Source organism: Trichomonas vaginalis, chromosome VI (genome assembly GCF_026262505.1).
Source record: "Trichomonas vaginalis G3 chromosome VI, whole genome shotgun sequence".
In the NCBI taxonomy this organism is placed as follows: Eukaryota; Parabasalia; order Trichomonadida; family Trichomonadidae; genus Trichomonas; species Trichomonas vaginalis.
Genome location: NC_067208.1, coordinates 14,514,528 through 14,524,270, shown reverse-complemented (window position 1 = coordinate 14,524,270; position 9,743 = coordinate 14,514,528). Strand labels below are relative to the sequence as shown.

The 9,743-nt window shown below is 32.6% G+C and overlaps 6 protein-coding genes across 6 annotated transcripts, besides 1 other annotated feature; 3 read left to right on the top strand and 3 right to left on the bottom strand.

The window, feature by feature from the left end:
* Window positions 1-9,743: part of a mobile genetic element that runs on past both edges of the window.
* TVAGG3_0865040 (uncharacterized protein) lies at window positions 1,881-3,116 on the top strand (the record flags this gene model as incomplete). Its single annotated transcript, XM_051249837.1, has 1 exon — window positions 1,881-3,116. One exon carries the CDS (start codon window positions 1,881-1,883, stop codon window positions 3,114-3,116), a length of 1,236 nt encoding a protein of 411 aa, XP_051085312.1.
* On the top strand, window positions 3,185-3,574 carry TVAGG3_0865030 (protein of unknown function, DUF4108 family; the record flags this gene model as incomplete). The annotated part of the gene is made up of 1 exon (XM_051249836.1): window positions 3,185-3,574. The coding sequence occupies one exon, from the start codon at window positions 3,185-3,187 to the stop codon at window positions 3,572-3,574; it is 390 nt and encodes a 129-aa protein (XP_051085311.1).
* On the bottom strand, window positions 3,591-4,052 carry TVAGG3_0865020 (uncharacterized protein; the record flags this gene model as incomplete). The annotated part of the gene is made up of 1 exon (XM_051249835.1): window positions 3,591-4,052. The coding sequence occupies one exon, from the start codon at window positions 4,050-4,052 to the stop codon at window positions 3,591-3,593; it is 462 nt and encodes a 153-aa protein (XP_051085310.1).
* Window positions 4,089-4,964, top strand: TVAGG3_0865010 (protein of unknown function, DUF4106 family; the record flags this gene model as incomplete). Its single annotated transcript, XM_051249834.1, has 1 exon — window positions 4,089-4,964. One exon carries the CDS (start codon window positions 4,089-4,091, stop codon window positions 4,962-4,964), a length of 876 nt encoding a protein of 291 aa, XP_051085309.1.
* Window positions 5,998-6,396, bottom strand: TVAGG3_0865000 (uncharacterized protein; the record flags this gene model as incomplete). Its single annotated transcript, XM_051249833.1, has 1 exon — window positions 5,998-6,396. One exon carries the CDS (start codon window positions 6,394-6,396, stop codon window positions 5,998-6,000), a length of 399 nt encoding a protein of 132 aa, XP_051085308.1.
* On the bottom strand, window positions 8,482-9,109 carry TVAGG3_0864990 (organellar and viral DNA polymerase type B; the record flags this gene model as incomplete). The annotated part of the gene is made up of 1 exon (XM_001296037.1): window positions 8,482-9,109. A coding segment is annotated over one exon (628 nt), but the record flags the coding sequence as incomplete, so codon positions are not given.

The following is a 9,743-nucleotide window of genomic DNA, read 5'->3' as shown; positions in this document are numbered from 1 at the left end:
TTCTAAATTTTTGTCCCTATCGTTATCCCAATTGAATTTTTTTTTGGAATTTAAAATTTTTTTCTCCATGTAAACTTAAATTTTAATTTTTACAACTAAAATGCAATATTTCAACAAATTAATGAGTAATAATATTTTAATTTATAATAAATATTATAAATCTCCTCAATTTAATGTAATTATTGTATTAATTTTTGTTGAAAATATAAAATCTTCAAGTAAATGATGTGAATTTAATATTTTTAGAATGTTGTTTAATTGTACTATATTATGCATGTAAAATTTTGTTACAATACATTTTATATGGGATCCCCATTGCCCAATTGAGAGAAAATTGAGAGGTGGGATTGGGCTAGCCCAATTCAAAATATCCCAGGTGGAAATAAAAAATTAACAATTCAACATAAAAAAGCATCTTAAATAATAATGATAAAAAGAAATTTTGTATGAATTTCAATCAAATTTGTTTTTATTCAACTTAAGAAATCACTTCATTAATGAAAGAAGTCGGGTTCACAACATATCCCGATCTTGAAACGAAACAACATGTTTTTTTGATGCCCTAAACGGGGGTCGCCAGCAAAAAAAAGATGTCAAAATTTATCCCAAAAATTTAAAAAAAATCGAAGAAAGTGCATCCCAGGGATTATAAAATTTAAGTTTTCACATCTCTAATGGTATGGCTTCACAGTATCTTGCGTTTTGACCAACAAATATTAACCAGTATGGAGGTCCATCTGTTCTAACTCTCGGAATGTTTTCCAAGATATCCATAAACCAAGCATTTGGTGTTGAACTAAAGATTTTTATCATGAGTGCTTTCTTTGTCGCTTTAGAAACATAGGGGTCCTTGTTTGGATTCGTCATTTTTTACCCTATAAGAAATGGGTTTATTTGGCGCATTAGCAGGAGTCGCATCTAGATTTTTACCCGCAGTGGAACAATAGCCAGAGGTGTATTTGGAGTTGGAAGGAAGATTTTGAGTACATTAGGTATACTTAAAGAGAAAGCACAACCTATTATACAAACTGTACAGAAAGGTTGGGATGTAGCACGAGATGCAACAAATCTTATTCCAAATCCTGAAACAAGAGGAAAAGTTCAAGGATGGATGGACAATGTAGGAAGACAAGCAGGAAACTATTATAACAAAGCAAATGACTACATAACCAAGCAGGACACTATATGGACAAGGTGAAAGATTCTTTAACAGAGGATATAACCACATGCACAACAGTGGGTAACAAAACCAACCGAACCGCCTCAAACTTGGGGAATGTAAAATTTTTTTACTGAGATGAAATGAACAATACAGCATTGAGACAAATGAGTTCAAGATGGATTTGTCGGCTTCCAGCAGTTACACCACGTGTTTGAAAGTTCTTCCTATACTCAGGAGTTTTAGACCGACTTAAAAACCTAAACAACCAGTTTGAAAACAAACCAAACTAATTTTTTTACTGAGATGAAATGACCGAAGAAGTTGAAACGGTAGATTTGACACCACAAAAAAAAGTTCAGACCATTGTCAAAACTGTCTTATGACCAAAAGATACTTATGCGTATAAACAATACTTTCTCTGCTGGTTTGCCTATTGTTCATTCGAATGCAGAATTTTCAACCTTAGTGAACTCAAACACTTTGGCAAGTATAACGTTGACATTAGTTGACGCAAACTTTGTTCCTGTAAAACTTTATGTCCTATGTATTTGTCAATGACGGCAGAAAGTTTCGAATTGGAAGATGCAACTGGTGAAAGTATTGTATTACAAGAACAACTTCAACAACAAATAGCTCAAGAACAACAAATGCAACAAATGCAACAAATGCAACAACAAAGTCAAGAATAAAAAAAAATATTTTTTTTATTTTTATAAAAATGTACAGAATAGATGTTTCAGATTTTTATGACTTCCAAGCATTCAGAAATATGTGTCCATTTAGAGACTATAACAAAGCAGTCGAGAATTTGAAACGTTTAGTCATTTATGTCGACTCTGCCCCAGAATGTTATGTCATGAAAGAATGGGATGTAGTCTTTAACAAACCTAAAGCGACAATAGTTTCAGAACAAGAATGTAGACAGAAACTTAAGAAAATAAAAGTTGTACAAGTTGGCATGAAGATGTTAGATGCTTGGGATATCTTATTGTCAAAGTTAGAAGATTTTTCAGTTCGTGGTATAAAGTTTTATACACCTTCTCCAAACTTCTATTCTATCTTCACTGGATATAAATATGAACAAGTAGAATGGAAAGAAAATATTATAGAAGCTTGGTTAGACCATGTCAAAGAAATTATATGCAATGGAAACGAAAGAGTCTATGAGTATATCTTATGTTGGTTTGCAAACATCTTACAACATCCAAGTGCTAAAAATGAAACTGCTCTCATTATAATTGGAAAACAAGGAACAGGTAAGAACACATTCTTTACAGATATCTTATGCAAACTGTTAGAAGGCTATTCGAACCCGAATATGACAAACTTAGAAAACATCTGTGGCAAGTTTAACTCCTCAATAGAGAATATGAAACTTATAGTATGTAACGAACTTCAAAGTATAGATACAACAAAAGTTTTGAACTCAGATGCTTTGAAGAGTCTTATAACAGACAAAGTTGGAGTTGTTGAAAGAAAATATAAAGACCAAAGAGTTTGTGAAAAGGTTGCAAACTTCATTATGGTTTCAAACAATTCTGTTCCGATGAAGTTAGAAAGTTCTGACAGAAGATATGTAGTTGTCAGAACGTCAGAAGCTCATATGCAAGATACAGAATATTTTGACGACTTAGCAGAAACTTTGACATCTGACTTTTACAACCACTTGTTCTCATATTTTATGACATTAGATATTTCTAAGTTCAATCCAAGACAAATTCCACATACCGAAGAGAGACAAACATTGTTAGAAGCAAACAAGAGTGTATATGAACTGTTCATAGATGAAACTGACTTTGTGTCATTAGATGAAAGGTCATTGTACGATTCGTATAAACAATATTGTCAAGAATATGGTTATATGACAGCGTCTAAACGAACATTCTTGGCAAATGTCAAAAGTCTTTTAGACGTACAGAAAGGTGTATATACAAAGAAAAATTTTTATGAGTAAATTTTAAAAAAAATATTTTTTTTATCCGATAGAAAAAGATGGCAAAATTCATCTCAGTAAACAAGTACATGTCAGGACTTAAAGAAGAACTAGACCCATTCACATATTTGAATGTTTACTTCTACCATTTTGAAAAGTCTTCATTCAGCAAAGTTTGGAACATCGAACCAGTTAAGTTTGCTATTGTGACTAAAAATGGTGCGAAATTTGAAGACTTAGACATAGAAGGTTTGTTAGCAGTCAAAGAAAGTTTTGACAGAAGGTTTTCAAACCTTAAAGAAGGCAAAGCATACAAACTTGTTATACCTTATGAACCAAAGAAAGCAGACGACTATGAATATTATGAGTCTAAAGTTGTAGAAGTTCAAGGTAAATTGGGTAAAAAGATTTTAGAGTCTAAGCCAGTGTTTACTCCTAAAGAGGAAGAGAACATTGACATTGACCCAGAAATGTTCTAAAAATAAAATTTTATTTTTACATGTCAAATTTCTTTTTCTCTGGAACTGGCTCTGGTTCTTTCTTCTCTTCTTCTACTTTCTTTTCTTTCTTTTCTTTCTTTTCTTTCTTCTTCTTTTCTGGTGGAGTTATGTCAAATTTCTCCGAACCATATTTATGTAAAAGTTCTTTGTCCTTTAATAGCTCATCTATTCTGTTTTCTATTTCATCTTCAAGAACAGCGCATGTGTCTTCTTTGCATTCTAAGAAATTTTGTTGGACTTCATCTCTCCAAGAGGCGTCATCTCTGTCAACAAGTCTGTCATTGACAAATTTTAAGACTTCTCTGCCTAATGTTTTATGGTTCTTGTCATATTCCCAGAAACAGAACTTTAGAACAAATTCACCTTTCTTGTTTACACTATGTAAGATTTTATGGTCGACAGATGTTTTGCTGTCGAAAAGCTTGTCTCGAATATAGATAGCGAAATCGCTAGACATTTTCTAAAAGATAAAAATTTTAATTTTTCTAAAAATATGTTAGAAAAAAAGTTTGCTGACATTGACAAAAAATTTGAGAATGTTTTAAACAAGAACAAGAGGAAGTTAGAAAATGCTCAGATAAAACCCATACATGACAAGTTCTTATTTGCTCAGAATGGTATAACAGGTCTAATTGCACCACCTGGGTCGGGTAAGACTTTCACTTATCTTAAAATGGCTGCACAACAACAAGAACTAGATGAGAAGAACCCATTCTATGAGTTAGTTGTCATTTGTAGTACTTCTGGTCAATTTGACCAAACCGTCAATTTGTTCAAAGATATTATAAAGAAGTCTAAGTTAGTATGTATAAAAGACTCTGAGTTGTTGGATTGGATAAAGAAGTACCAAAGAAGAGTTTTGAAGTATAATGCTATAAATGAGTATATAAATTCTAAGTTCAAAGACCCAAATGAGGAAATGCAGAGAATATTAGAGAAGAAACATTTCAGAAACAAACAGAAAGAGATAGAATACATTTCGAAGAAATTGCAATCTTACGATTGGAAGACATACCCTCATAGATGTCTTCTTATCTTAGATGACTTTGCTTCTCATCCTTTGCTTAAGAATAGAGAACAAGATATGTGTCGAATTCTTAAGAAGCTCAGACACTTTAACATCTCAGTCGTAATATGTGTACAGACAGCAAAGAGTTTAAGTAAGGATGTTAAAAGAATACTTACTGACATTATACTTTTCCCCGGATTGTCCGAAGACGATTTCATGGAACTTATGAAAGAGTCCATGGCCGGTAAGTTTGACAGATATGAACTATGGGAGAAGTATAAAGTCATACAAGACCCTCATACTTCTTTCAGAATTCATATCTACGCAAACAAAGTTCAAATTGTAAAAAGTCAAGCTTGAAAAATCTAAGTGTTCATTTACTCTACTTGTTTGAAGTTGTCAAAATACTCTGTTATTTTTCACGATTTTCATAGAGTTTTAGGCGACCCAGAAAAAAGTCGGTCTCGCTGTTCTTCACTGTTTTCGTACGGAATCTCTTCTCTCGGTTTTCCGAGGGAAGCAAGCATATGCCATTTTTTGACGAAGTGAAGGTTTGCACTTCGTCAAAAAAATCCCTGAAATCAAGAATTTTGTTGCTGAATTCAGCAAAAATAATGTTTAGGGTAGAAGGTGAGATCTCACCTGTTTTCTCACCTGTTTTTTCACCTCAGTTATTTTATAAGCGTTTTACATGGTAAACGTTATTTTTTAAATTTTGTGAAAACTCAACGGTTTGACACATGCCCTAAAAATTATTTTACTCAGAATTTTGTTGCTGAATTCAGCAAAAATAATGTTTAGGGTAGAAGGTTAGATCTAACCTCATTTCTACCCTCTTTTCTACCCCAGTTATTTTATAAGCGTTTCACATGGTAAACGTTATGAATTCGTGAGACTCTAAACAGTTTCGTAGCTTCTATTTCTTCTTTTAGTACATCGAATGTTTTAACGATACCGAAAGTTTCTTTATACTTCTTCTTGACGTCAGATAGAAGGAAATCTTCTGCTGTTGGATAGTTTTTGTTCAGAAATTCTAAAAAAAAATAAAAAAATAAAAAAAAATAAAACTAACTTTATTTTTTATTTCGGGAAAATTCATGAAAATTCAAGAGGTGAAAAAAGAGGTGAAAAAAACAGGTGAGATCTCACCTTCTACCCTAAACATTATTTTTTGGTGTAAATTTCCTAAACTGACTGACTGACTGACTGACTGACAGCACAAAGTGGCATAACGAAAACATTAATATATATAAAATTCATGAAAATTCAAGAGGGTAGAAAACAGGTGAGAAAACAGGTTAGATCTAACCTTCTACCCTAAATTATATTTTTACTGAATTCAGCAACAAAATTCAAATTGTAAAAAGTCAAGCTTGAAAAATAAAGAGTTCATTTACTCTGCTTGTTTGAAGTTGTCAAAATACTCTGTTATTTTTTCTTTCAGTAGCGGTAAGTCTTCTTTGAAGGTAAGTATTGTACAACCTTTCATATCATAGTGTGTTTGAGGTAACGTATCTTGAACTATTTGTTTCACATCTTCATTCGGTGTCATTGAAATCGGTAAGTTTTCGCGATAGAACCAATTTCTGTCAGATTTGTAAATCTTAGCAAGGTCGTAAAAGCTTTTGTTGTTTCTTCTGACTAAATGCAACATAACCATATCTCTGTCTTCTTCTTTCTCCATCTCTTCAGTATAAATCATATACTTATAGTTCTTTTCCTTTCCTTTTGGTACCGAACGTGGTATTCTTTTCTGAATGCTTTTGTCTTTTGCTTCAAGCTTGTTTTCCATCTCTTCACGTTCTTGTCTATGAATTTCGTCAAGAAGTCTGTAAATATTCCAAGCATAACGAGGCGAAGCCCACATTGCAACAGCATTTACAAGAAGTCTATGTACATAATATCCTCTCAAACCGTTTGGCAATTTTTCACGATTTTCATAGAGTTTTGGCGACCCAGAAAAAAGTCGGTCTCGCTGTGCTTCGCTCAAAAGTTCTTGTGTGCTTTGGTTCCTAAACCAGTCTTGTGGTTTCTTAGTATCTGGAGCAAAACATGCTGTCAAAATACTTTGGCATTTGGTACATATCGTCTTTGACCGAACGAATGAGACGGAGTTGTTTGTTAAACTGTATGTACTCATATTCTTCATTTATGGCTTCATGGACTATAACTGTTGTTGTGTTCTCTGTTGTTGACATATCTGTCTTTACATACAAAATAAAAAAATATTTTATAAAAAAATTAGCGTTATTTTTTCTATCTTAAGGAAATTCATGATTTTCATAGAGTTTTGGCGACTACGTTTTTTTACGTACTCGCTGTTCTTCACTGTTTTCATAGAGTTTTGGCGACTACGTTTTTTTACGTACTCGCTGTTCTTCACTGTTTTCATAGAGTTTTGGCGACTAAGTTTTTTTACCTACTCGCTGTTCTTCATGATTTTCGTACGGAATCTCTTCTCTCGGTTTTCCGAGGGAAGCAAGCATATGAGGAAATTCATGAAATTTGGTCATTTTTCAGCAAAAATAATGTTTAGGTGAAGAGGTGAGATCTCACCTGTTTTTTCACCTAATTTTTCACCTCTTTTTTTTCACAACCGTTTTACATGGTAAGCGTTATTTTTACATTATGACACGAAGTGAAGGTTTGCACTTCGTCAAATTTTATAAAAAATTAGCGTTATTTTTACATTATGACACGAAGTGAAGGTTTGCACTTCGTCAAATTTTATAAAAAAATTAGCGTTATTTTTCTATCTTTCACAAAAGACCAAAAAATAAACGCTTTACATGTATTTTTCAGCAACTTCGTCAAATAATTTTATAGCTTTATCTATCTCATCTACTTCAAACGTTTCTTTACCTTTTATGGGAGCACCATACATTTTTCTCAAACTTTTCAAGTAGTTCTGTTTCTGCAGCTCTCATATCATTAGCAAACACAACCTTGACTCTATTGACTGTACTGTCATATCTTTGAGTTATATTATATGTTCTTCCTATCTTATATCTTTTTGTGTTGAAGTCCTTCGGTTTTCTGAACGATGTAAAGTAAGCCTTCACTGCAACGTTCCGTATCGAATGAACCATATGTTATGAAGTTATATCCAACAACTGGGTCTAACCATAACAAAACTATTGGTATAAGACTTTTTGTCTATAAGATATGCTCTTGTTCCATAAAATGCTACTGATATCATAAGCTCAGGATTTCTTGTCAAAATTTTCTGAGTAGAAGCAATTTTAACCCAGTCCTTCGGTTTCTTTCCAGATGGAGATATAATGTCTGACAAAGAATATTTGTTGTATTTCTTTGAGTATCTTACGTTTAAATCACCTATTCTAACCACTTTGGTGTCATTGTCTATCTTTCTAACTGTTTCAAACTCAATGTTTGTCATTTCTGTTCTTACATACAAAATAAAAAAATAAATAAAAATAAAACTAACTTTATTTTTTCTGTCTTAAGGAAATTCATGAATTTTGGTCATTTTTCAGCAAAAATATATTTTAGGTGAAGAGGTGAGATCTCACCTGTTTTCTCACCTGTTTTCTCACCTCTTTTTTTCACAAGCGTTTTACATGAATTGTACGATGTATATTTGAAATCCTAAACAGTTTCGTAGCTTCTATTTCTTCTGTCAGTATGTCAAAAGTTTTAACGATACCGAAAGTTTCTTTATATTTCTTCTTGACGTCAGATAGAAGGAAATCTTCTGCTGTTGGATAGTTTTTGTTCAGAAATTCTAACATGTCCATTTTATTTTCTGCTGGTTTTTCTGCTTCTTTCTTTAAGTCTGCATAGTCGTTTCTCATACGTTCTATCTCTTTGACGGAGTAGTTATATTTCCTCATTGCTGCTTTACATTTAGAACATTGCGGGTTCATTTTTGCGTTATATTCTGAAACCTTACCTGCTAAAACAACTAAAGCGTCAATTGCTCTCTTCATCTCAAACATAGCGGGTCTTATTTGTTTGTTCCATACCTTACCTCTTCTATCTTGATCTCTTATCTGCCATACACATTCAGCAACTAACGAAACAAAGTTGTCGTAGGTCTTAAATTCTTCAGATTTATATATGTCAGAAACATTCTTATATACCATATCGCAATCTTTGTCCATAACCTTATGGTTGCAATGAAATCCTAGAAACTCATAGTTTACCTTTCGTATGAACTTCTTTATTTCTACTGAGTCAGTTGGTTTCACTTCTATTTCGTCGAATTCAGGAATAGTGAGTTTTTGTTGTTGGATTTCAGGTAGTTTGGGTAAATGGTCAATAATATCCTGCATTTCATAAAGATACTGTTCATTTGTTTCATCTTTCGCACTACAGTCTAAATTACTTGTTAAAAGTTCTTGCTTTATCTTCTGGATTTCTGTTTCAAAAGTATATGAAGAAGGAATGAAGCTTTTCATCTCTACTAACATTGACGTAGGATTCATGACTAAAGAGTTTGGTGCTGTTGTTTGAATTGTTGTTGTGCCGATTGTTGAAATCATGTCTTTTATACAAAATAAAAAAAATAAAAAAAATAAAACTAACTTTATTTTTTATTTCGGGAAAATTCATGAAAATTCAAGAGGTGAAAAAAGAGGTGAAAAAACAGGTGAGATCTTACCTCTTCACCTAAACATTATTTTTGGGTCCTTTACACTCATTACGAAGAAGTCTTGACAAAACATTTACGTTCATGTTTGACAAAACATTTACGAAGAAGTCTTGACAAAGCATGTACGTTCATGTTTGACAAAACATGTACGTTCATGTTTGACAAAACATGTACGTTCATGTTTGACAAAACATTTACGAAGAAGTCTTGACAAAGCATGTACGATGAAATCATGACAAATCATTTACGCTCATTACGATGAAGAAGTCTTGACAAAACATGTACGTTCATGTTTGACAAAACATTTACGAAGAAGTCTTGACAAAGCATGTACGATGAAGTCTTGACAAAACATTTACGCTCATTACGATGAAGAAGTCATGAAAATTCAAGAGGGTAGAAAACAGGTGAGAAAACAGGTTAGATCTAACCATCTACCCTAAACATTATTTTTGCTGAATTCAGCAACAAAATGAACGAGGTCAGGATGTATGTAAATACATTTGAATTCATTCATAACACCC